The sequence below is a fragment of the Branchiostoma lanceolatum genome, chromosome 13 (assembly GCF_035083965.1).
Source record: "Branchiostoma lanceolatum isolate klBraLanc5 chromosome 13, klBraLanc5.hap2, whole genome shotgun sequence".
Taxonomy (NCBI): Eukaryota; Metazoa; Chordata; class Leptocardii; order Amphioxiformes; family Branchiostomatidae; genus Branchiostoma; species Branchiostoma lanceolatum.
The window spans coordinates 9,059,997-9,087,683 of NC_089734.1; the positions used below are offsets into that span (position 1 = coordinate 9,059,997).

Below are 27,687 nucleotides of genomic sequence, written 5' to 3' on the forward strand. Positions count from 1 at the left end.
TTGTCAAAGTTGATTCGCCTACAGGCAAGAACTTGCAATAAAACTTTCATTAAAACCGTGTGTAATACTGGTGCAAGCTCAGTGGCTAATACTCTAAACATCTGAACAAACTTTAAGGTACATTTTGTCACAGAACTTTTTTTCCAAAGATACAGTGTAGCTTATCCAGGAACAACTTACAGTAAAACAATGACAGGGAACTGTTGAATAAGGAATGTATCAAATTCACCTGTAATATATACATTTGTAGGGCACCCTGGGAGCCACCCCACTCGTCTTCATCCTCCCTGCTGCTTGCTACATGAAGCTGGAGGAAGGGAAGTTCTACAGCGCCAAGAAGCTCCCATCTCTACTCATTGTCATCACTGGAGCCATTGTCATGGTGATAGGGTTCATCATGGCTGTCCTCAGTCCACAGGGATGCTCGCATGGCAAGGAGATGTCGTACTGTCACGCCAACGATGTCAATGCCACCGATTTCTCCACCTTTATTCCCAGCACAGAGATGTCGATGCTTGCCAGTAGCACTGTTCCCTCGATGATTAGCAGTACTACCACTCCGTTTTCCAACTTCTCCTCAATAGGACCATAACTTCTCACTTTGACAAGATTCTAACTTATATTGTTGTGAATGTTCGTGTATGTCAGTAGTCATACGTATGGCAGAATAGATTATGATCATTATGGCCAGTACCTATCTTCTTCTTTGTTGCTTGGCCTGCTATAGGCACACAAGCCGAACACTTGACTAACTGTATGAAAAATGGATTTGTACAATTTGATCAGTTGAAGTATCCTCAGTAGAATGACCTCTACCCAGTATACCTATTAATAATAACCTTCCTGACATTTGACCCCACCATGGGGTCACATTGCTACACAAAGATGGCCGAAGGTACATTGTGTATTAAAAGGCTTCCTGATGGTTTTAGCACCATCTTGTCCAAAAGGTCACACAGGCTAGCTAGAGGTCATTGCACTGAAGATGAAGAACTGTGCAGAGATTTCAGGTATTTATGATTCTTTAGTTGTAGAATTTAGAGGTTACAACATTATTGCCGCTTACTCAAGAATGAATGGACTTTATATACTGTACGAGTTACTCATCTAGACAACATCTGTTGTGTTTGTAGCATGGTTTAGTGAGTACATGTATGCTGGGTGAAACAGTAACAAGTTAGATTTACACATATTTGTGGAGAAAGAAGGAAATTTAAAGTTCTTGAGTCGGAATTTGCTTTTGTGAACCTCAATGTAAGAGCAATTATCATTGCTGCATAATGCTAGCATATCTTAATAAGATTAGCTTTTGATGAAGCCAGTGCTAGATGTGATATGTAAGAAAATTTCTTTTATTCAAAGCAATACAATCAGTGGTATAACGTTAGTGCTGAAATGGGCATTCAGAAGATCCAGTCAACAGCATTCTGCTTGTCTTCTCAGTGCATAAATCCTCTCATTACCTGCTTTAGGGGAGGGACTCCTAATGAAACACTTCATGTACAGTCTGGGTTAAACATTGGACAGTGTATCAAATATAGACATACATTTTTGAACTTATCAATTCAAAATTATTTAGATCTGCACATGAGAGTTGAAACCCTACCGTGTTGATATTTTTGGAGACTGCACAGACAGAATCTGAGTTACATTGCGATAACCACTATCTAGTTGCTTGAGGGTTAGCGCTAACTTTACAAACAAGAGATGTATGATAAGTCAACTGGAAGACCAAGAATGTTTTAGGCCAAGGAGAAATCATGTACATCATCTGTAACATGTTAATTCTAACACATCCTCAGAAGAAAGGCCTGGGTCTCTTTCCTGTAAAGTACAACTGGGCTACAACTTCTATAGACCCTTTATCGTAAGATGACATAGGGTAAGCATACCAGTCAGCAGTGAACTTTGAATTTCTTGAATTATAACTGTTACATTGTTAACAATTTCTATTGCTTCGAGCTACGTGTAGCTTGAATGCATGCAGATCATTTAAGAGGCTTGCTTTATACCAGCTTAAATGTGCCATAGGTAGCTGTGTTTTGTGTGCACCTTTAAAGTGTATGGGTATTCATCAGTGAAAAGAAAGATTGTGTTGTAAACTTGTGTACATGAAATACTTCTGGAAAGTGAGCTAAGCTGTTGTGTGAGATTGTGACTTCCTATTACAGAAATACCCAAGATTCAGAACTTGTAACAGATAAAGAGATTATAGGTTTTCTGCTCAAGTGCAATCTGCTCTGTGAATAAAAAAGATTTAATGACCTAGAGGATAAAATTGCAGTTTTTATTTATAGGTAAGCTGCCAATTCTTCAAAAAATGAAAAATAACAAAACTGGGAGTAGTGATTGGTTTATTTCTTTCATCAAAATTACACAGCTTCGCAGTGCATGTGACGCGCACACTGAATTGAACTGGGATTACAATTGATTGATTAACTCGTTTGCATAATTTAGCTTCTTACTCTAGCTTGAATCAGTTATACAAGACATTTACAAGTGTTTAAAAGAATTTAAGGGACAGAGAATTTTTACTTTAACATTTCGATTATATATAGGTAATAACAATGAAGACACATATTATTTATACTATTGTAATACTTAATACTGCGTTGTTTTCTTTTACAGTAGCTATATACATCTATCATTGTGAGAATAAAAGTCTAAAGTACATATTTCAATTGAAATTACATTTAACGAGCATAAAAAAAACTTGATGCATTATCGGTTAACACAATAAACAACTCCATTCCGGTAATTCCTATTTTTTGTTTAGTTAACAGCATATTTGTTCATGAGGTAATAGGTTTCTTATTTAGTAGTGTTACCATGTAAGGTATCAGACTTTTTCTGTAACGTTCAGTTCTTGTCAAAGCTGGTCAGTTGATCAAAAGAAGGATCATGCTTTCCTTGTATACAAATGATCAAGAGGTAGTACTAAATTTATTGCAGCAAGAATCACTGCAGTTTGAAAGAACTGGTGCATGCCTGTAGATTGGCTTGGAAAATGCAGTAAAATTTCCACTGAAAACAGAATGACTTCTCACCACACTTTAGAGGCACTTTTGGTGCTAGATGTTGATTTTGAGTGTTAGCCAAGATCTCAGTTCTCTGTGTTTATGAAGAGACCCTGATACGGATTTAGATTTAGGCCCTGATACGGACGAGCTTCATGAGGGACATCATCATATCCAACTTCATCTTCATCAAACTCCGTACCTGGCCATGTTTCTTGTTGTGAAGCCACCCGCCGGCTTTCAGATGAACTGTTCTCCACGTCAGGCCTTCGTTTGTACAAGTAGCAGATGAGACAAACAATGGTACATAGAACAATACCACCTGTAAACGAACCCACAACTGCACCTATCAGTGTTACTGTACTGTGTGTGGAATTCATAGGAGTTCCACATGTTGAGGGAAGTGCTTCTGTTTTGGTCCGAATCACGGAAAAGGAGAAAGACCTGAAGTCAAACCCTGCAGCATTTGAGGCAAGGCATGTATACCGTCCCTGGTCACTTGCCTGTACACAGCTGATGGTCAGGGTGGACTCTACACGGTTGTAAACCCGTTTGGTTGTACTGACTTTGTAACGTGGTATGTCTGTTGGACCTAGTGGATGCGACCATGTTATTGTGGGTTGGTTGAAACCAGAAGCATAACAGCACAGGGTCTTAGACTCCCCTACCTCAGCACGGGGCTGTGTGGGACTGTTGCAAGTCTCAATGATAGGACTAGAGCATGTCAAATTGTCTGGGGTGAGAGACGACAGCTTCAGATTTTTCAGGTTAGGAGGGGAATGACAGATGATTGAGCTTGAGAATGTGGGGGGCCAGGTCCTAAAGATCTCTTTCATGCGACAGTCACAGGACCATGGGTTGTTGTTTAGTGATGGAATAAGATTGAATTTCACTAGCGGCTCAAAAGGAGTTGACTGAAGCGTCTTTAAGTGATTGTCATTCAGTAATAATTTACAATCACTGCAACTCTTTCTCTGACCAAGTATGTTATTAAATGCTTGATCATGGATACTCTCTAGTTGCATATGACTGAAATCCATCATGATGGTAAATTTAAATCTCCAGTTATCATTTAAAATGATGTTGGAGAAACTATACTTGTCAAACTGTTTAACGGGGTTCCCTTTCAGGCTAAGTGCAAAGTTGTAAGAGATAGTCATGTTGGCAAATGCCCCTTTTTGAATCATGGTGATGTTATTATATGATAGATCCAAACGGTCAAAGCTTTTTGCATTCGAGAACATCCCAGGTGGAAGATTTTTTATTTCATTGTGTCCCATATCTAAAATGGACAGACTTTTCAAGTCTGCAACACTAGACGGGATCATGTCTATAAAATTGTAAGAAACATTAAGGTGTAAGAGACTGGCTAACCCATAGAATATGTCTTGGCCTAGTGTTGCTATTTGGTTATGAGAAAGGTAGAGGTACCTAAGTTTGTTCAATGGTGACCTGAAGTCTGAAAAGGCATCACTGGGCAATGTTGTAAGTCTGTTATATGCAAGGTGAAGTTTTGTAAGTTCTTGCATGTGTTGGAAGCTTTTTGGCTCTACAACACTTATGTTGTTGTGATTCATGTTCAAATAATTTAGAATCAGTAGACCGGCAAAAGTCTGTGACCTGATGGCAGTTATCTGATTGTTGTTGACGTAAAGCTCTATTAGATCAGTCTGATTCAGAAATGTTCCATCTTCAATTGTAACTATCTGGTTGTGTTGAAGCATTAGATGAGTCGTTTCTTCACGAATGCTATCAGGCACTACATGGAGGGTTTGGCTGCGGCAGTCAACTTTTCTATCTTCACAGTAGCATACATGTACAGGTCCACAGGCGTGGAAAGCTGCAGTCAGTTGTACCATGGCCAGCAGGAAGACGGCTATGATGGCTGCACAGTGACCCATCTTTGGCTTTTCTTTTGTGTCTACCAGGTTGAAGTTCCTCCTTTTGTAAAAGAAACATAGCATGAATCAAATGTTTGTATTGCATAGGAGATACATGTAACGTGTGCTACCAATGCATTATCATCCACTTTGGGTCATGCCCACATGTCGAGGTGTATTTTACCAAAGCCAGTTCTTATGAGTAATAAAGAACGGCATAAGTATGATCCTTAGCTGTGACTCTCATTTAACAAAACAATGAAATAGGTTTACGTCCAGCGACAAAACAGAATAAACTCCTGAACCAGTAACACTAAGCAGAACCTGTTGTGTCATACTGTAGGAAATAAATCAACTTGAACAGTCTGATGCAGGATGCAGATAAAGCGTAAAACTGGAAGGAACAATTACCTCACTTCCATGGTCATTTTTAGCATCCTCTCTCCAATAATGGAATTTAAGGTTTAAGGCAGAAATAATGCAATTTAAGCACTGACAAATGTTGACAATCATGTTTGCTACACTATATCTGCATTAACATCAAATACGTTTGTACTAATCCCTTGTGACAATTTATGTATTTCTACCAAACAGGCATTATAACAGTGTTCCTTGAGGCAAAGTCTACAAACCAAAAATCAAGAAAATGTTAAAACTCTAACCCACAGTGACAAATCAACAAATATCATAGAAATCCTGGCATGATTTTAAGTAATCCTGCTCAGGATCTTGTTTGAAAACTTAAAGAATATGATTATTTTCCCTCAACATTCCAACAGAGGACATTATACATACATTTTGTAATTTTGGATAGAGATATCAATTTTGGGACAGAGAACAACATTTCCCTAGCCTGAGTACCAGCCTTTTTAGCTTCCGTACGCTACCCAAGCTCCGCTCCTCGCAGCAGAGCTAGGGTAGCGGACGGAAGCTAGAAAGGCTGGCACTCAGGCTAACATTTTCCCCCAAGTTTAATGACTAACCTTACCTTGCACTGATTTCACCGGCTACTTTGGTCAGAACAGAATTCCTCACAGTCAACTTGCTGCTTGAAGACTTTGCAGCATTCGTGTCAGGAACTTTTCTTTAACCTGCAAAGAAAATTAGCCATTAGCAGACCAACTTTTGTTTCTTCAATGCCCTTGAACTGTCCCGAAATGAAAAATGTTTCAAGCCCATGTCTTATATATGTTGACAAGAACGAAAGTATATCTATTATTTTTTCTTCTTTTGAACTACTCATACAAATCATTACATCTTTTTTTTCTCATTCCCTGGATGGAATTGTTGAAGTTACACAAATGTATATGCAGGTCTTATTGGATGGATCCCTTCATGGTTATCTATAATACTTCATGCATACAGTCAGCAATTGAGGCATAGTCTGATTGATAAGAGGTGACAATATCTGCTGGAAGATAACTACAAAATGACCCTTAGTTAGCAATGGTGACATCAAAATAATACAAGTTTACCTCCGAGTCTAAGTCTCAAGAACAACAGTGATATAGAAGAACATTAGTCATAGAAAAATTATGATGCTTACCTGACAATCGGTTAATGAGAGGACTAGACTTACAATGTCCAATCTAACAGCGTAGAATAGAGCTACAGGTAGTTGAAAGACCAAGTGCTGAGATGCCACACTCTTTTATATGTGGGAATAAGGAAGTAAAATGACCTTACAGGAACCTGGATTAGATAGGCGCCTCCCCTTTTCCTCAATGTCTCGATCATATTTCTTTGGAGTGCAAAATTAGACCTATACTTGACAGTGGGCACTTCCTGTTAGTATTACTGCAGCTGGACTTCAAGCTTTGATATGGGGATCAAAGGAAAGAACATCAGGAAAATGCAGTCCTATTGCAGAAATGAAAAACAGCTGTCAGTGTCTTGTGCATTGTTTCAACCAAAGGAAGAATGCTCACAAGACCTCTGTCGCAGTGGAAGAATTGTTATAGTAACTTATCATCATTATCAGTAACTTATAGTTTTACAATATGATGTCCGGGTTGTTCTGTTGACAGTCAGTCTGAGGATCTGGCTCAGTCTCATTAGGTGTGTTTTGGAGACATATTCCTATAGTATGTCTTTCTAGTAGCTATAAGCAAGAGTTAGTGAATTTGAAGAGACTGAGCTGGATCCTTACATCTGCTTGGAGATCACCATGGCTGATAACCTGTTTAACAATCTGTCACCTTCCTGAGGAACTACTAGACCCTTGAGGAACACAATGACCCTGATTTCCCTTTTGATGCATTACATCACTTCTACTGAAATATACCCCCATCCTCATAAGGACCTAATCTCCAAGCAGATCTATTGGTAGCAAAGAGAGTATCCAGCCTGCCAGTAACCAGCCTTTAAAAGGAGTTTTATTGGCCACCGATGGCCAATAAAACTCCTTTTGCTGGCTGGGAACTGTCGTTGCCACCGGTAGATCTGCTTGGAGATTAATGAGGAACATAAATTATGGTTTCCCCTCATGTTCCTTTTGACATAACATACATGTGTCGTTATTTCTTTTTTGGGCGAAATGATGTAACTTGTATCTTGGAAATTGCTAATAGGAATATATTGTCAGGCATTTTTCTAAATTAACAGGCTTCTAATTTTTGTGTGTGCACACGTGTGTGTAGGGTGGGTGGGTGTGCTTTTGGCTACTGTGCCATGACCCTAAATCCTAAAATGACATGAAGTTTAGTAAGAAGGTAGATTGGGAATACATTATTGTATATTCTTGGGCTATATATGGGTTTTTCTATTTGTGATGAAGGCTTTTGAATAGGTTTTTCTGGAGAGGTATCTAGCATTAAAGCTAATCCATCTACTGCTACAGATAATTACAAAACCTAGTTATACTTTACCCTATAAATCAATACCGACACAAAAGATGGGCTACCAGGTAAGGTTTTCACTGCACGTGACGTTTATTGACCAAATCTGTACAGGCCCCCATGAAAGTGACTTCACAATTCTGAATTCTTGCAACCCCTAATCAGAAATGTACAGAATAACATCATTTCCTTCAGGATGTTACTTCATCTTCTGTATGGGAAGTTGTTAAGGATATGTCCAAATAATTCACATCATCAACTTTACTCCCAGTTACAGAAATTGTACCCCTTTTCTCAACTACAATGTGGTCTGCACCACTCTCCTGCAAGGGAGACTTTTGTTTTCATCAAGTCCCATTGTCATAACTATATAATCTATGGCATTCCTGGAACTTGGATGTACAGCATTTTGTCTCCCTTAGCAAATATGTTCAAAGCAGGTGAGCACCAGTTTACTGCATGGGAGCACCCTTAGCATGACAAGGGTTAAGTCGTCCTCACCATGGGATGTCTATGGCACAAAGTGGGGGTGGGGAGCTACTGTGGAGGGAGGGGGATGCCTGTGGGGGTGGGGGCTTCCTGAAGGTTTTTCACCAGCTGAGCCAGCCAGCGTTTGGTGGAGTTGTCGTCCTTCAGAACAGCAGCAAAGGTCGTGTCCTTGAGTTGGTCGGGTAAGCATTGTCGCAGCGCCTCCCGTGCTCTGGTGGAGGAATTGCAGGTGTCAGTTCATTTTTTCCACTCCATACCAATAAGACAGTTAATGCTTAGTCATCAAGGAACTTGCAGGGCTGCTGAGCATTTACCTATAGATGTATAGATTTCTAAGATGTACATAAATACAGGTATGACAATAGTAGGAAGGCCTTACCTGGGGTTGTCTGACAGTCTGAGGTAACAGCGCACCACGTGTTTGAGGAGACGGGCGGAGGGCTCTTTGGACAGCTGCAGCACCATCTTACCCTGAACAGCACACACAATACAATTGAGTAATGTTTTTGTCAGTCTAAACAGCATATGTTCCTTTAAAATTTGACATGTCAGGTACATCTAGATCACACAGTTTAGAAGGCTACTGACTGAAGCTTTCAACAAATAACATGCAGTCTATCTACACATTGGCACAGTGATGCCTTTTCATAATTTGGAACAATTTACACTGTTGCAGGAATAACTTCGTCTTACTAATATTATGGCTAAACAGAATATGGAACAGGACAAATTGGGTTCTTTTAAAACTTGACAGGTTTGGTACACTTAGATCACACAAGTTTGAGGGCAACTGATTGAAACTTTCTGCAAATAACATGCAGTCTATCTACACATTGGCACAGCAATGCTTTTTTATTATTTGGCACTTGCACATTTGAGCATACTTGAGTGAATATTGTATGTCACACTGTAGCAGGGGTGGGTATAAGTCTAAGCCTTACCAATATCATGGCTACATGGGAGAACCTTTCGTAAGTCTGACAGATGTAGGACAGGCCTGTCTCATCCAGCAGGATCTTCTGTAGGATGAACGTTGCAACCTGAAAAAAACACAAAAAAATGAGTCATTTTAGTTGAATCATCTGAAGTACGGCCAGTAGGTATCCATCTGAGTAATTAGGCTGTTGTAGTGCCCTTTTAACATGCTCGAGTTGTCTCTTCGATTAGGGACACCCATTTTACGTCCCTTCCAAAAGACGAATGCAACCAGGATGCCCTGTCCATGGAATCAAATCGGGGTCTCCCAGTTACCAACTAATTGGAACCAGGAGCTCAACTGTGAGGCTGCTACCGATTGAGCTATAGGGAATTCTTTTGGGCCCCACTTTTTGTCATCTCACAGACACCAAAGTGCATTACATCATCATGAACATGTTTAGAACAATCCTAAAAGTTTAGTTTTCAGAAAAGATGAATGGGTTACCCACAGTTTTGGAGAGCTCGCTGCCTGACTCCATAATACGCAGACACAGTGGAATGATCTCTGTAGTCAGCAGGAAGTTGATCACCTCCTGTTCATCTGTCTGTTATGCAAAGTGAAAAAAACATGATTTACAAGTCCTGTAACATAGGGATACAGTAGTATAGTGTAAAACCTTCAAACTCTGGGAAACAACTTTTTTACAGAGGACAGTCTACCAAAATATAGCCAACCGGTACCTTATCATATATCCATTTTATCTACCACAATCACGTACATAGTGCAATGCATCAACATTGCATCTACTTTATAAAAACTACATGTATAAAACTATATGCTCTGTTAGTGTTATCACACTGCAAAACCTGGTCTAGTTGATCCTGCTTACCTTGACTAAGGCACCGATGACCCCCAGGCTGGTGAGGCGGAGATACTCGAAGGGTCGTGTCTTACTTACAGTGTGGAGGAAGGGGTACAGGAACAGGGGGATGTGAGCTGGGGGTGGGGGCAAAATGAAAGAGAGTCATTGATATAAGATGTAAACAAATGTGAAAATGTTTGATTATGTAGGAGCAAAGTTTCAATCAAAGACTTTGAACCTAATGTACTGTGATTTCAGAATTAGCTTCATTTCATAGCAAAAACCAAACACCAATCACTTTGTACTTTTAGCTCAAGTTGAGTTTTCATTCTTTTCAAATGTATTGTGTTTTGCAAACATATGTCCCTTTGGGCTCTAATCTAACCTTTTCATTCCTTTTGAAAATTGCGTTTTGCATAATGGTTTCGATTTTGAGCATCCCTCTGGCACACCACTAATGAACTTTCTTTACTAAAGCCTCCAAGCTTCATGACTATTGTATCAAACTTACAGCAATCTAACTGAACCAAGCCATAGACATACCTGCCAGGAAGGCTGATCTAGTCTCTGGATGTGAGGCCACACACTGTAACAGTGCCAGTGCATTGCATACCCTGTTGGACTGGTGTGCCTGGATGGGGATGTAAGAAGTACATGTATAGTTTCCATGAGAATCACATTTCTTTATTTTCCATTCCTTATTATTTTGGTACAAACACATTATGTAAAAGTCCTAAAAAGACCTAAAATATTTCCCAAAGAATATTAAATTACATAGTATTAAATCCACATGGTACAGTAATACCTAACACCTATTGTACAACTTCATGTGGTCCCTCTGACTTTTTAGGCACAGAAAAAGAACCAAAGTCTTCAACCTCAAAGTACATATATGCATGTACATACTAGTAAAGAAATGTGGTCTCTCTGAATTTTTAGGCACAGAATAAGAACCAAACTCTTCAAATTCAAAGTACAATGTACATATAGAAGGAATGCAAGTGCAACCATACAACAGCACCAACAACATACCCACCCAAAGTTGATTCTGAGGTAAACAAATTAAAAGTATATCTCCAGAGGCAATTCCAATACTTTCATGTCATCAGATTTTTAGGTTATAATTAGAACATTGCTTACGGTGAGATGTGGTGGGTTGATGGCAGGGTAGATGTTGACTATCTCCTGTAGCAGGGCTGCCACAGTGCCGAAGGAGTGCCACAACATGGGCGCCAGGTCTGACACAACTTCACGCTTCTTGCTGTTTTCGAGAAGGAATACAAAAGAGTGATCTTTCAGTTTCATGTATCATCAACAGTTCTGTACAGGATGGGCACTTAATACCGCTGGATTCAGACCTGTTTACTTTTATGCATTTTCCTTGCAATTTTTGCAAATCTATTCAAATATTAGTTCTTTGGAGACATACATCTTTGATGTATGATAACAAACTATAAACTATAAAGCAAGAAAAAGGGTTGACGATTTCAAACATATTCGTTCCTTTCACTTTCAGCTTTGTGGCCTTCAAAGGATATCAACTGTTACATTGAGTTCATGCAGCTCTATTTGCACTATAAGTTGAGTATAACAAGACCATTATAATTAAGATTTGCACTGTATCATACACATGATACATAGGCCTGGATACAGTTCTATGGTAATTACCTCAGCTCCAGTAGTGCATTCTCCCTTGTCTCTGGGTTGGACAGCTCCACGATCCACTGATAGATCTTGTCCCTGTCCACCTGCTGCCCCGCCGCTGCAGCTGCAGCCACCTGCTGCGCCTGGAAGCACAGAAAAGAAAACGAGCTGTCAGTGTCAGGTACAGTATCCTACATTTCTGCATTAGTCAGCCCATTGCTTGCCTGGATACTAGACCCTTCATGCTAGACGATATTAATCCCTTTTGGTCGGGGGAGTATATCATATGCGATATGGAGTTGGCATCTGGTCTCTCTTGGCACCTGATAACTAATATCTATCGCACTTAACGCGAGAGATAATCAGGGGCCTTGTGCTAACTGTGCTGGCAAGGCAAATTTGCTTCCCCGCCCAAGGGATTAGCGACTGTAGCGTGGAGGTCTGGTACCTCAGGCTAGCCCATTGCTGGATTCAGAGTTTGATTGACAAGATATATTGATGAGTCATACAAAAATAATGCAACAAACGTTCCTCGTTTCGGACCAGCCCATCTGTAAATAATTCAATAAGACAAAAAAAAACCCTTCTAGTTAAGTATGACTGGCAAGATAATAAATGTTAAACAAGGACAACAACAACATAGTACAGTACATATATTGCAAAGTCATATTGCAAATTCAGCTAGACTTCTAGTGCAGTGATCACAGCCGTCTGGTTCAAAGCATTTCTGCAATTATTCAGATTTTGGAAAGAAAATTATGTCAACAGTCAAGGTTTTGCTTGCAAAAACGTTCAGCTGTTTTAAAAGCATATCGACCAAAACCACTCGAGAACCGTCCTGAAGAGTCACATGCTGAGTAATACACCTCAGATCACCATCTGCAATCATCGTAACACAGCTAACAACAGGGAAAAGTGCAAAACCTCTGCTATGAGTCCATATTTTCATTCATCGCCCCCCTCCCCCATCGAAGCACCAGTTGTGAAAATCGGTTGAAAGGAACGCTCATCGTGTGAGCTAATACCACAAAACAGGGGAGATTTGAGTACTCTGCAATACAGAACATTCTGTGTTTACGTACCTGCTGCGACAACGTGTGCATTTGTTGCATAACTTTCGCCGTTTTTCACGATGTTTGGACGAATCTTAACTTTCAAAATGCGGAGGTGAAAACAAAAACCCAGCCCCTCCACGGAGGTATGAAGGGTAGCGGAATATGGTGGCACGGCCACAAAAGACGGCCACGCTACTATTGGTCAATTCACAAAATGGCCCTAGCGCTATTGGTCAAATACTTGTAGCGACGGGAAACACATAACGTTATAGCTGTCTGCTATATTTTCTCCGTGCAGCCGGTGAATTTGTGGGATCCCTTTCATTTACGAACCAGTTAAGGAATAATTTAATTAAACAGGATATTTATTTGTGTGGCCCTTTCATCTGGGGACCAGGTAAGGACCAGGTAAGGCACCTTACAGGTAATATTTGTGTGGCCCTTTCATCTGGGGAACAGGTAAGGCATCTTACAGGTAATATTTCTGTGGCCCTTTCATCTGGGGACCGGGTAAGGCACCTTACAGGTAATATTTGTGAGGGCCTTTCATCTGGGGACCAGGTAAGGCCCCGTACAGGTAATATTTGTGTGGCCCTTTCATCTGGGGACCAGGGAAGGCTCCGTACAGGTAATATTTGTGTGGCCCTTTCATCTGGGGACCGGGTAAGGCACCTTACAGGTAATATTTGTGAGGGCCTTTCATCTGGGGACCAGGTAAGGCACCGTACAGGTAATATTTGTGAGGGCCTTTCATCTGGGGACCAGGTAAGGCTCCGTACAGGTAATGTTTGTGTGGCCCTTTCATCTGGGGACCAGGTAAGGCTCCGTACAGGTAATATTTGTGAGGGCCTTTCATCTGGGGACCAGGTAAGGCTCCGTACAGGTAATGTTTGTGTGGCCCTTTCATCTGGGGACCAGGTAAGGCTCCGTACAGGTAATGTTTGTGTGGCCCTTTCATCTGGGGACCAGGTAAGGCTCCGTACAGGTAATGTTTGTGTGGCCCTTTCATCTGGGGACCAGGTAAGGCTCCGTACAGGTAATATTTGTGTGGCCCTTTCATCTGGGGACCAGGTAAGGCTCCGTACAGGTAATATTTGTGAGGGCCTTTCATCTGGGGACCAGGTAAGGCTCCGTACAGGTAATGTTTGTGTGGCCCTTTCATCTGGGGACCAGGTAAGGCTCCGTACAGGTAATGTTTGTGTGGCCCTTTCATCTGGGGACCAGGTAAGGCTCCGTACAGGTAATGTTTGTGTGGCCCTTTCATCTGGGGACCAGGTAAGGCTCCGTACAGGTAATATTTGTGTGGCCCTTTCATCTGGGGACCAGGTAAGGCATCTTACAGGTAAATTTGTGTGGCCCTTTCATCTGGGGACCAGGTAAGGCACCTTACAGGTAATATTTGTGTGGCCCTTTCATCTGGGGACCAGGTAAGGCACCTTACAGGTAATATTTGTGTGGCCCTTTCATCTGGGGACCAGGTAAGGCACCTTACAGGTAATACTTGTGTGGCCCTTTCATCTGGGGACCAGGTAAGGCACCTTACAGGTAATATTTGTGTGGCCCTTTCATCTGGGGACCGGGTAAGGCTCCTTACAGGTGATATTTGTGTGGCCCTTTCATCTGGGGACCAGGTAAGGCACCTTACAGGTATTGTTTCTGTGGCCCTTACCGCTGGGGACCAGGTAAGGCACCGGACAGGTAATATAAGGCGCTGTACTCGTATATATGTAAATGGGAATTCACAATAAGGTATAATGCAAGAAATACACCAAAGCTGTAATTATTGCTGGAGGTTTTATTTATCCAATTCTTGTCTAAAAGTAGAACATAATGTAACTCAAGCTGCGAAATACTATTGAGTTTTCATGATGTTTATTGCTACTATCACTGATACTATGAATAACAAGTCATCTATAATGTAGCAAATTAAAGAAAACTCATAAGGAATTATCATTTTAGACAGAACATATGAGGGATATAATTATAGTTGAAATATACATGTACTCAAAAACTTAAAGAGTGTGTTAGGGTTTGGGAAAATTGTAGTCACGTCAAGACTGCTACAATGCCAGACAAATCTGGGCATATTGTCTTCTTCCCTCATCATCTGTGATCAGACAAGGTTTAGTTTACATTGACATCAGTTGTTAAACTTAGCTTGTTACCACAATTAGCTGTTACATTAGGATAGAGATTGCAATAAAGTATAAAAATGAACAATATAAGAATAGTTGCCACTATCTAGGATACTGGTATATCAACGACAAGGAAAAGATCAAATTGCCTCTAGGATTGCATCCACATGTATATAAAAAATAATGTGTAAAGCAATGGGCAAGGCTATAGGTTTAACATGTTTTTGATTTCACTCCTAATTGTGAGAAGAAAATGTCCACTTGAGATATTGGACATCATTTCTAGGTATAAAAGAAAAAAATAGCTTTACTCCAGCTCAACATATTTCTTGTTGATTGATCCCATAGTTTTTGCTATAGTATAACAAAAGTTCTTGGGACATTTTTTTAAAGTACCAAGTATATGAAACACTACAAAACATGCTGTTTTGTCTGTTGTGTTAAGTGTCAAAACACTTTAGTGCACATCGTAATGAAAAGACTTCACAAAAGTTCCATTACTTTCATCACTGTGAAATTACTTGATAGATCTATAGCAAAGTGAGTATTTGTGAGAGAGGTCGAATCATTGATTTAGATGCACTCAGCCATAACACTCCTGACTTCACATGAATTGGGTCAGCTGCTGTTGTTTTGACTTCACAAATGGTGTCTCTCCACTATGCGGCTCCCTTGTACACATCTCAACAATTTCAATACATTCATCACTGTGAAGTTACTTAATACAAGGTATATTTAACCTTGCTAGATACAGAAAAAGGAATACTTCAACTTTCAGCCTGTTTTATAGCTGCTGTAATATTTAATCACCACTATTGGACGATCTACATGTACAAATGTTTAGAGCTTTGGACAAAAGTATGGAAGAAGAAGAAATTATTGTAACCTAGTATTCTATTATGAGCTCGGTTCAGCCTCAGTGAATTTGAGGCAGTAGTACAAATCTTTTCTAATCCGGCATCTCATGTAGAGTCCAATGGCACTTGAAGTTTCTTCGGGGACCACCATTGATCTTGCAAACTCCTCCCAGTGCTGCAGATGTGAAACGGAGGAAGGATATTGAACCAGATATGGTAGACAAAAAGTTATCATGAACATTTTCTTCCTATTGAAAATATTTTAAAACTCGCTGTTCATCTTCATCATTGATAAAAATCTCTTGCTTTAAATCTCTTTAGTATTTGAGGGTAAATGGATTTACCCAACAATTTATATCTTTAGCATTTTGAATGAACGTTTTTATGGTTTATGCTTGAAATGATTTCATGGCTCATCAATATTTCAAATGAGGCTTTCAGATAATGGACAATTTTATTTACATGTACTTATCTATAAGATGTTTCTTGGTACATTTCTTGGATACAGTTCTTTTAAGCCCAGCAGTTTGTCTGACAACACTTTCATTGGTTGTCTTAATTCAAAAGTTGGTGAACATTGTGAATACAGCACAGAGTTTATTTCTGTGATTATTACCGCCATTGTATAGTAGCAATAGAAATGAGACACAATACTACCAGCTGTTCACTACATCATCTTAGGCTATATTGATTTATTGTCCATTTTCTTAGAATTATTCCAGAAGCAAAGAAAGGGTGTCTGCCTCAATTATTAATTAACATGAACTTTGACCAGTATAAGTATGCACCACTTGTGTCCTATCAGATCAGAATTTAACAATAGATAAAAAACAGACATTTCTGCAAAAAGTTTTCTAAAAAAATGGCTGGTAGTCGTGTTTTTTTCTTTAATAAAGAAAAAAACACGACTACCAGCCATTAAGGCATTATGCTATGGTTCATACACCTGGCTTTCACCATTAGCTGTCAGAATTCGATTCTGTTTTGCCAACTCCATTATTTTCTTGCAGAGCTCAAAGAAATGGCCTATAACTGCCAGAAATGTTGCAGGAATGCTGAGAAGGAAATAAAAAGTCCTAGACACAGGCCACTCGAGTGATTGAAATACTTTAACAGGCACAATGCATGTAAGTACGGTATTACTGTATCATTTTACTGTAAAGATCAAAGAACCTAGTAATTTAATTGGTGTGGCCTTAGAAGCCAATATGCTCAAGTTGTTTTAATGGATACTTCTTGAACTTACCTCAACTAACCACTTCATGTTGTATAGCATATGTGGACCACAGTCAGTTGCATTGTCCTTTGGCTGTCGGGGTACCTAAAATAAGACAAATTATAATTGAATCTTAAATCAAGCTCTTTGGAATTTGAAACAGTATTGGATGAGAATACAGTTACAGCTTCAGCCATACCCCTGGCCATACTACACCCAATGCCATATGTAATCTGGACTGGCCTTCCCTTGTCACCCTAGCAAAGGACAATATTAATGTAGCTGGTTGGGGAAAATTTCACAATCGTTAAGTCTTTACCATTTCAGTGTAGGATTTGTTCGTAACTCAATAGAAAAGGATGTTTGTAATCACCACTGTTGCAGAAATTACTCTGGACCATTGTCCCCTTTTTTTGTATAATTTTTTCCCTTTCTGTTGATAGTATACAAGTACATGACATATACATGTACATTTTATTACCTTTCCAGCATCTGTGTTAAGCGCATGTTCCTTTGCAGTTTCAAAGAATGTCATCGGAAACATCTTGAATATTCTTTTACATGTTGATAATAGAGATCAAACTCACCTTCACATTAAGGACCGGTGGTAGGGAATGGTAGTTGTACACATCAGACATGTACCTAAACAACAAAATACATATCAATCTTCAGTACAAGTGAAAACTTTTCAAGGTTAAATTTCAATGGAGGTCGTGGTGATTCATTTTAGGCGTGATTGCCAAACCCATCATATATTAGTATTTCCATAACCCTTAAAATGTACTACATGTTATTTTCTTTTGTTTCTGTAAGGGATCTTATAGATACATGTTCTAAATAATGCACATTGCAATTATGATTTTACTCAAAATATTCCTTTCTATATCACAGTTAGGTAATACTTGTTATTTTTGGCACTGTCAAGCAAAGCAAATAAAATTGTTACTTCTTAATAGCACTACTGTCAGTGATGTTCAAATGTCCAGGTCTCCCTTCCAAGCTGTCAAGCACTAACAGACGAGTGCTGTAAGATACATGTAATATACAAACATCAAATATTGGCCTCAACAAGAAAGCTGATAATACATGGGGTTGTACTCAAGAGCATTGGTAATGTACACTCATATCCTTGGCAGAAATAGTATGGTAGGATCATCTATTCTACAATTGGTCAAGACAGATGGCTTAAATGCATTTAGAGTAGGTAGGTTGATATGATACAATATGATATGGATAATATTCATACCTGTTTGTGTCATTGGGTGAGGCTATGCAAATCAGCATCCAGTGGTTTTGTCTTTGGAATAAAGGAAAGATGCATGAGGAAAATCAGTAATATGGTGGATTATCAGACAATAAGTGGATTATCAGAATGTTCTGTTAAGAAAAACATCATAATAATTTGTATCTTTTTTTTATAACATATCATATATACAGCTCTGAATTCATTTTTGGTTAGCGGCACTTGTGACCTTAAAACCTGAATACTTTGGTGCACCAGGAAATTTTTGGGGCCAATTGGGGCACACAAGAAAGGAAATTATTGACAGAGATATGACGGGTTCTGGCACAGAAAACTCAGGTCTGGTTGATGTCCAGCTGGTCAGGTCCAGATTTGCACCTCAACCTGGTGTATATTAGTATTACGGTTGTCCCTCAATATATTGCTGTTTCCTGATAAACCCCATGTACTGACACACCTATTGCATCGTCATCACTTCTTACCTGCAAATTGGTATAAGTATGGCCTCTAGTCCTTGCCTGGGGTTTCCTTTCTGTACTCTCTTTCGACTGGTGTTGCGGTTGACTTGTTCGAGGAATGTAGATTGCATTATGTGGATGTTTGTCTGTTCCCTCTCAGACATAGCAAATGCAAGGTGGCTGTGAGTAAAATAAGAACCAGATATTTGAGGCTTGAACATTTTTTAAACTTCATGCGATTGAAATGCAATCCATGCAACTTGAAGTTTATGATAACGGTAATGTAATCATTATCTAACAATTCTCCATTGCTTGATCGTCGTCACTAATAGGAAGTCATATATTCAAGAAAGACATTTCATATGTATTACGGTGTTACAAGAGTGAGTTAAACAATTATGGCTGTTCAAAATAACAAATGTACTGACCTTCCATAAAAATCAACAATGCCACTGGTCAACCAGTAGTCTGGCCTTATGCTGACCACATCATCCAATTTTACTGTACAGCGCCATGGGCTGCCACTATGGATGCTGAGGTTTGTCAGCAATCTTGAAAGAAAACAATTTGTATTTGTTACCTTAGAACAGGAAAGTCCTGTATGCTTTCCTTTCCGATACAATGCGCCTAGAAGTGGTCAATTGGCTTTGTGTTGAGCAATACTGTTAAAAAAAGGATGCACATAATTTGCAAATTGAGGTGTTAACATTGGCAAAGGTATATGTTTGTGGATTTATGATAATGTAAGCCTACTTGAAAATGTATTGTAGATAATCTGTTGATACTGACGTTAAATTGGGTACAGTTCTGTGTACTGCTGCCTTGTCCTCTGCACAGCATTCAAAAGGCAGCCCCTCCCATTTGTCGCTCTCAGGTACAGGGATACACTTGTGGTGATACCAGGATTTGCACCGGTTGCACTGGATCATCCCGAGGTCCTCACTTTTCGTCTTCCAGCAACCCATGCTGAGCTTGGCTGCGCATAGTTCAGCCACATGAACACCAGGCAGCATGGGTTGCTGTGGGATGTGCTGATGTCTTGTGCCCCGCCCTGTACATAACAAAGGTACAATGATAACGACTTGTACATATATTACATTACAGTGAGTTGACAGAAATTTTTTTTCTGTGTTGCAAAATAAACCAATTTGTCCGTAAAATGTGATGGCCCGTAATCCTAGTGTTTCTTTATTCTATTCAAATCAGCTTAAAATGTTTGTTTGTCTAATAAAGCAGTACAACAAGAGGTCTCATTTTATAGAGAACTCACCACTTGACTTTACTAAACCAACAAAGTGATTTAGAACAGTTGACGTCTTCACAAGCATTATGTGAAGTTCGCCCTTCAGCTGTGGCTCTTCACATCCGCATGGGGCCATAGGGCGGTTGTGATAGCCAATCATCGATGTGTCTTCACAGTGGAGGGTGATAACATGGCCACAGAAACCTGCCAAGAAGGACAGCTGTAGAAGTCCTGAGGATATCAAACCAATGAAGACATTAGACCGAATTCCTCAGTGTTTTTTCAAGGATATATAAAACATTAATAATTATCATGATTATTAGTCCTCCTCTTTTGGAAACATTTAATTGTACCAAATTTTACCGCCACGTTTACAGATAGCTGTGGCAGTAAGATAAGATATAGATGAATGGAAATCTGCATGTTTAACTGATAACAGGACAGAATTTGTGGGGTAAGGTGTTGTTAAAAGGTGCATGCCTTTTGATACCAGCAGAGTTTCAGTACACCTACCAGAGAAGGTGCCAAGCCTTGCAGTTGCCCACACTTCGGCTTGTATGGTGTGTCTCAGAATCTCTTGCACAGTAGTTCCAGTGCAGGCTGCCACAGTGTTAGGTGTTGAGACACTGTGCAGCAGCATCTGGGCTGCACCCACATTATCTATGCCATCAGCTATGTACTGTTGAAAAGCAATGCACAAAGATGTGTTGAATGTACACAGTTGCATACTTTAAATAGGTTAAGAGACAAACAGGATGGTTGTGGGTCAGATTCTTAACTTATAACATTTCTCACTTCCAGGACTCCAAAGTCCTTTGTCTTTATTGATTTACATTTCATGTCAGTTACGTTGATGCATATGATGTAATTTTGTCTCAGCAATATGATTTAGGTGTACCTGGGCAATGATGTGTTCCGCGTGGAGGGCGCCATAGACTGCAGATCCCAATCGAAGGGCCTGTGCCTGGTCTTCGCTACCGGTGAGAAGAGCACTTACTGCGTTGAACAAGCAGTCACCGTTGCCAGTCACCTCGATGGCGACGTGGTTGGCAGGCATGTTTGCATACCTTAAAGTTTATAGACAAAGAATGCAAAAAGCCAAGTTCTGGTATAACTGTTGATACAATTTATTAGTACTGTTGTCAGGACATTTTTACCTTTAAGTTAACAGTTCTGTTCATCTCTGTTACATTACTCATTCCATTGCTTTCCTGTTCCAAAGACTTTGAAAATTGATGAACAAGGTAGTACAGGGTTGTATTATCACTATAACGACTGCAATACAGTTACTAACTGAAAAAAAGTGGCAGTTTGGCAAAATGTAAGATCTCTACAGACATATCTAAAGAGAGAGAGAGGATTTACCTTGTTGCCTTTGTCACTGGAGTCTCATATGTTGCATATACTGCCTCTGGAACCCTGAGCGTTGGAGCCAGCTCTTGGCAACACTTAAGAAATGCTTGCCAGTCTTTTGTCTGTGCAAGTATCCGGAGTGCATCCTTCTGCATTAGAAGAAAAGGCAGTGTTTCAGGAATTGTTGGGCTTTGGCTGTGCTGATAGCATGCATGCATTTCTCAGCATATCCTGAAGTTTCAATATATGTAGATAGGATGCTATGATTGCATAGGATGATAGGATACTATTCATATGTACTTGATAATCAAGTATAACTCTTATTCAAGAGTGTTTGTTTTTGGTAGTTGTCACAAACTGAAACAAAACACAAGTCTACTTCTGTTACCTGGTTCTGGTTCAGGACATCTCCCATAGCTGTGCTGTCAGTAGGTAGGTCGGTGGTACTGCTGTCAGTAGGTAGGTCGGTGGTACTGCTGCCGGTAGGTAGGTCTATGGTACTGCTGCCAGTAGGTAGGTCGGTACTACTGCTGCCAGTTGGTAGGTCTGTGGTACTGCTGCCAGTTGGTAGGTCTGTGGTACTGCTGCCAGCAGGTAGGTCGGTACTACTGCTGCCAGTTGGTAGGTCTGTGATACTGCTGCCAGTTGGTAGGTCTGTGGTACTGCTGCCAGTAGGTAGGTCAGTACTACTGCTGCCAGCAGGTTGGTCAGTAAGACTGCTGCCAGTAGCAATCTGTAAACAATTAATAATAGTAATGTTTTTCATTCATTATTATGAATTAAGCATTCAGTGTGATAAAGGTAAGCATTCAGTGTGATAAAGGTAAGCATTCAGTGTGATAACAGTGTCATAAAACATTTATATGACTTTGCAAATGTACCTGATGCTAAATACTTTCATATATGAAAAACTTTTTTTTCTAGATCTGTGTCTTTGCACCTAAAAATAAAGGTCCTTTTGCTGAGCATGTACTAGACATTTACGAAGTATCTATGTCTGAAAATCTGTGATCAAGTTTGTTCTAGTGTCACATCAAACCTATCATATCAATCATATCATAGCTCACCTTTGCACATTCATGTTGCTGGTAGGCCAAAAGAATTGTCTGAAGCTCTTCCACTTTGAATTTTCCATTGTGGCCTGAACAGAAAGCAACATTTTATCATACAGTATGTCCTTCTACTGTATAATGCTACATGTGTACATGAATAATACTACTAAAATGGAACTTTGTTACCAGTAGCTCAGGTTAGTTTTAAATCACCCAAATGCATGATGTCATTAGATTTAATTCAAAATTCTAGCCACATATATTTTGATGAGATTTAATTTCAAGATGCTTACTTGGGGAATGAAATGGCAACTCCTCAGGCCACCAGACTGGTTTGTTGTCTTTGTTGTTCCAAAAGTTCTTTTTTCCTGGAAAGCAACAGTTTTGAAACTCTTATGTTTGGAAATTACAAATGTAATACTTCTGATCCTAGCCTGCTGTTCTGACACTTGCAAGTCATTGTTAACTTTTCTAACTTTTGTCAGTTAACAGTTTGTTGAGATTTCATCTTAGTGAAATTACATCACAAAATAGGCATAGAATCCCTGGGAATGGAAAATGTTTCTACGTTCAAATTCTACACCTACCAGCATGTAATATTAATATTTCTTCTCCACAATGACATCGCTAAGATTCAAACCTGTTTTGCTACTAGAACTGAGTCGTTTTACCTCTTGCGATTGTGGAAACAATGGGCCTAAGACCTCTCGCAGTTACTCGGAGGACATCCAACTCCCGCAGGTCTTTTGCAAACTTCTCATGATCACTGTCCACCTCGCTGCTCGGTCCCATATACTTTGTGCCTACGTGGGATGTTTATAATATGAACAATTAGACATACAGCCACATGTAGTTACTACATACTCATCTAAATTTGTATTTTGTATTTGTATTTATTGAAAATGAAAAACAGGTCATTACACTGGGTCAGCCTAGGCAGCTTTCACTGGTAACGGCTGACCCACATAAAGACGAACATACAGTAAGATCCTTACACTGTCATGATACATACATAGTTAATGCGATACAATATGAAAATGGTGAATTTAAGTTGCAAGAACAGCATTTACCACGCAGTCTCATAGTTGTAGGACGTCTTGTACTTGTTTCTGCAAATTTCTGCCTAACATAGGGATCTTCAAAGAATTCCTTCATGTGGCTTGGTCCTGTGAATGACATTAATATAGAGAAATATGGAAAATGAGCAGGTAAAAGTTTAGTTATAGTTAGATCATGGCCTCGGCCTCTCTGTGTGAAAATAGTGAAGCTCCTCCCACAAAGTGGGAGCTTCACTATTTTCACACAGAGAGGGCGAGGCGATGATCTAACTGTTTTAGAACATGGCCACATCTCCGAAGATTGTCTTTCTATCAATATGAATCAAAGATATTGTTTTCGGCACATCATACTAGTATTAACAACCAAAACCGACCCTTGTCGGTCTGACTGATATCATACACAAAACCGCCGTGTTCGAGGTTGGCCTTCAGGTCGAGTTATAAAAAAAAAGGTAAAAAGTATTATATAGAAGCAGAATGACCTGTAGACAAGCTTCATACATGTCCTATCTGTTTTCAGAACCTGGCCACTACCACAAAGTTTCTCTTTTAATCATTCCATGGTCTCAAAATATTACATACAGATTTTGAACTGGGGTTTTTGAACTGTGAGTTACTAAAATGTCTTTTCATTGGAGTACTGGTTGAACTGTTTGAGTTGAGAGCATTATGTGTGTTCTTTTCAGAAATCTAAAAAATGTGATTTTGATTCCCAGTTTCCCAACTGTTTATAAACTTGACTGTAATTTCATTGTAACGGTTGCTTAACTGGAATTTATGCCTGTTATTCTTTAAAGATTTGATTCAGTTTGAGACTTTTGAGAAGTTGTTCTTGTGTGGCTGTAAGATAACCATGTCCTTATGTGAATCAGATAATGAACCCTCCCTATCCCCTTGGCAGTTAGCTGACACTGTGACCCAGGTCTCATGTACAGGGCAGGCCTGAGCAGTGATAAGGAAAAAGTGTGGTACTACCAAAAAAGTGTGGTACTATGCAAATGACTTCATAGTACCCCATTTTTTTGTTAGTACCACACTTTTCTGCACTACTGAGATATAGTCACAGTAATTGAAGGGCTCTCGTTGCCTGAGGGGTAGTGGCCATGTTCTAATTCAGAATATACATTTGCATATAAAAATAAAGAATTTGGTTCATTTCACTTGAAGCTTGAGACCTTAAATATCTACTACCTTACCAGTACTTCTGACTGTGTCATTGTCCTTGTACGTGAAAACGCATGAAGGCGGCACTTCTTCACTCGACAACTTTGTGACCTATAAGTGAGGGTATGAAAAAAAAGAGTCAAATGCACACTTGTAATACTTTACAATTATATGACTAGTTTGCCCTATCACTTAAATCATGCCAATTTATGGTGTCGGGCACAATGTCGTACAATGACTAGTATGTAATATGATTATAATATTCAATTACTAGCAAGCAAATGAATTATCTTAAATAGAGGGAAGAAGCCCGACTGAAACAGTAAACCTCGCCTTTAGCATTAGAAATACATAGATAGCAAAAAAGCACAAACCATATTCCATATCCTCTTCAGCCTTCTCCCTCGGAACTCAGCCTGCCGATTTCTTTTCTTTGGTACCTGAAGATGCAAGAAATATTTGTTATGCCAACCCTTAGTGCACTGAGCATTCTTTATTATTATTCAGAATGATGTATCAAAAATGTAACAGTTTTATTTCAAAACAATGGTGAATTCAAATTCTAGAAAAATAGTTTTAATCCAGTATGTCTTCTGTTCACCTTTTCTGCAGGACCACCTTGTGCTCCTTGGGCTGTCTGAGCATTCTCTTCGTCCATTCGTGCAGTTCTACAGACATACATTTGGAATGGAATGAGAAGAAGAAATTTCTCTTTATTTTGTGGCTGTTTCAGAGCTTATGTGACACAATTATTATCTATTTGTTGTCGCGCACCGGCCCTCCAACCGATATTAGCTATTTTTTTCAAAAGCTTAAGAGAACTTGCACGAAAACAACAGGATAAGCCAGGCATAGGCCGGAATATGAGGTTTAACCAAATTGGCTCCGACCTTGCCAGTATATAAACAGCCATATGATTAAACTGTCCAGCTATTTTTCATTACGGATTTCTGGGAATCCCTTCTGGAACCCTTGAAAGTCAAAAATCATGGCTGAATGATACTGAAATTGCGATGGCTACCCCGATAATGGTGTAAAAGATCTGAAAATAAAATTTATATTTACTCAAGTTGTAGCATGGGTTCCTTAGTTTCCCAACACAAAAGTTGTATTTAGATATTGAAATTAAGAGGTTTATCAGATACAATTAAAGCAAAAAATTTTAATCTCTTTTAGGGGTTTATCATATTCGATGACAGCAAAGAATAATTTTATCTGTCTAATTTTTTTCTCCATTTCTAACTTAAGGCCATTATCATATTTCAGTATATGCATTACCTATGTGCTACATAATGACACAGGCGCTGCCTGGGGGGTAATTGGGACTCGACATGTAATACAATGTAATGTTCAATCCATGCAGGTGTGTAGTTACTTGTACTCCATATGTGCAATCAAGAAAATAGACATACAATTTACAAAGGACAAGAACATGTATGGCTTACATTTGTATGCCCGCTTAGATTGTACTGATTCTATGTAATTATCTCCATGAAAAATGGAGATATAGTTTTGGGTGTGTCTGTCTGTGTGTGTGTGTGTATGTGTGTTTGTGTTTCCGCACTTCTGGTGACAGCATAACTCCAGAACCTCTGGATGGATTACAATGATATTTGGTATGTGGGTAGGTGTTGTGAAGCTGAGATTCAATGTCGATTTTGGGCCCCTGGTATGTGACCTTGGTACTGCAGCAGAACTTCAGTTTTTGTATCTTTTGACCTGGACATGCTGTGGTCTTGATTTTTTGGTGGCAGATAGCTTGTGATGTAATAAAGAAGTGGTGTAGGTTTGGGCCCCCTAGCAGCTTGTTAGCTGTAGTCTTATACAGTGTTCCAAATAGTTAGTAGTCTTACATAACGTCTTACCATACATTGTACATGTTACATTTTTTGTGCAATAAACTTGGACTTTCTCAAGTACAGTACACAATTTTTCAACTAAAACGAAATATTTTTTTTTCTCTCCATAAGTTATCGCAAGTACATTTATGGTATAGTAGATTAGAAGCCCGAATGAAATTGTAAACATTGAGATATGAGGTGAAGCATAATACTTTTTCAAGTAGCTACGGCTCATGTTTTTGGCCAAGCACACCGGGTCACCCCTACTCTTCTCTATAAGTGTGTTGGGTTCTTTAACGTGCAGTGGTTTGAGGCTTATGCCCGAAGCTCCCTCATACACAGGGCCACCAGCTTCACTTCAACATCCGAAATGACGAATGCAATTCCTTACAACATGTCCGAGCTCGAGTTGATCCCTAGGATCGAATGTGGGCCCTAGGATCCACGGGATTTTATCAAGATGGCGAAGCAGCGGGGTTGCGTTACCACTTGCGCCACAGGGACATCTTCAACAAACTACATATGTTACATGCTTTTTAGTCCTCTAATGAAAAACACCGCAAATATCGATGTCCTAATGAATTATGCAACTTAAGTTTAAATTTGCATACTAAGCACTTCATTATGTACACAATGAATATGCACTGTCTTACTAAATATGATTCAGATACGTCGTTCTTTTCTTCGGTTATTCACCTTAAAAGATTTTGACAACAGTGCCCCTGAGTTCCAGAGCAGGTAGGGGGCGCAAACCTACACCACTTTTTCCTTAAAAGGTCATCACAAGCTATCTTCCACCAAAAAATCAAAGCAAAATATGCAAGAAAATGAAAAAAAACATACCAGGGGGCCCAAATCGACCTTGTCTACTGACATCTACCAACATACATTCCATATATCATTATAACACCTGATTATGATTCATCCATAGGTTCTTGACTTATGCTTACTACAAAAACACAGACCGACAGTCACACACACGCGCCAAAAATAATATCTCGTTTTTATGATGATAAATGAAATAGTCCCACGTTCTGCATAATGAGTGGGTTTTTCCATTTTCCCCTACTGCCTACTCTCCAAGCAGAGGAGTGGGTCCGGCAGGTTTTTGACGTGTTTTTCGGCGTTTTTGTCGGGGTTTCTACTTTGTCATGTTTTTTTTTGGCAAAGTAGAAAGCCCGCCAAAAAACGCCTAAAAACACGTCAAAAACCTGCCGGACCCACTCCTCTGCTTGGAGAGTACTACTGGCCAATCGGTGGAAGCGCTAATGCATGTGATAGAGATCTGTAGGCCAGTAGTTAAAGGTGCCCTAAGCAATTTCAGGGGGTAAAACTTGAAATATTCTGGGGAAAACAATTCTGTT

General features: G+C 39.5%; 3 protein-coding genes and 1 long non-coding RNA gene across 10 annotated transcripts in view; 2 read left to right on the top strand and 2 right to left on the bottom strand.

Annotated features, from left to right (window-relative positions):
• LOC136446753 (putative sodium-coupled neutral amino acid transporter 11) overlaps positions 1 to 2,268 on the top strand; it is a 43,720-nt gene extending 41,452 nt beyond the window's left edge. For all 5 annotated transcript variants that reach the window (XM_066445294.1, XM_066445295.1, XM_066445298.1 and 2 more), the window contains one exon: positions 251 to 2,268. In XM_066445294.1, coding sequence (XP_066301391.1) covers positions 251 to 592 — 342 coding nt within the window. In that variant the 3' untranslated portion in view covers positions 593 to 2,268. The remainder of the gene's footprint in view (positions 1 to 250) is intronic.
• Positions 2,269 to 7,803: 5,535 nt separating this feature from the next.
• Positions 7,804 to 12,846, bottom strand: LOC136446847 (CCR4-NOT transcription complex subunit 9). The gene is made up of 9 exons (XM_066445460.1): positions 12,731 to 12,846; positions 11,673 to 11,791; positions 11,145 to 11,265; positions 10,548 to 10,635; positions 10,032 to 10,138; positions 9,651 to 9,746; positions 9,165 to 9,263; positions 8,603 to 8,694; positions 7,804 to 8,434 (listed from the first exon to the last, which is right to left on the bottom strand). The coding sequence occupies exons 1-9, from the start codon at positions 12,758 to 12,760 to the stop codon at positions 8,272 to 8,274; spliced, it is 915 nt and encodes a 304-aa protein (XP_066301557.1). The 5' UTR covers positions 12,761 to 12,846; the 3' UTR covers positions 7,804 to 8,271.
• Positions 12,847 to 12,980: 134 nt separating this feature from the next.
• On the top strand, positions 12,981 to 25,840 carry LOC136447302 (uncharacterized). 3 transcript variants are annotated; one of them, XR_010757704.1, is made up of 4 exons: positions 12,981 to 13,111; positions 16,706 to 16,822; positions 19,487 to 20,908; positions 25,095 to 25,840. It is a non-coding gene; the product is annotated as an uncharacterized lncRNA (long non-coding RNA). The 3 variants fall into 3 exon arrangements; XR_010757706.1 differs by having other exon boundaries at positions 20,735 to 20,908; XR_010757705.1 differs by lacking the exon at positions 12,981 to 13,111 and adding an exon at positions 13,160 to 13,382.
• Positions 14,545 to 19,625, bottom strand: LOC136447301 (uncharacterized). The gene is made up of 8 exons (XM_066446050.1): positions 19,402 to 19,625; positions 19,041 to 19,163; positions 18,637 to 18,792; positions 18,158 to 18,208; positions 17,858 to 17,935; positions 17,499 to 17,553; positions 16,942 to 17,016; positions 14,545 to 15,870 (listed from the first exon to the last, which is right to left on the bottom strand). The coding sequence occupies exons 1-8, from the start codon at positions 19,623 to 19,625 to the stop codon at positions 15,736 to 15,738; spliced, it is 897 nt and encodes a 298-aa protein (XP_066302147.1). The 3' UTR covers positions 14,545 to 15,735.
• Positions 25,841 to 27,687: the final 1,847 nt, after the last annotated feature.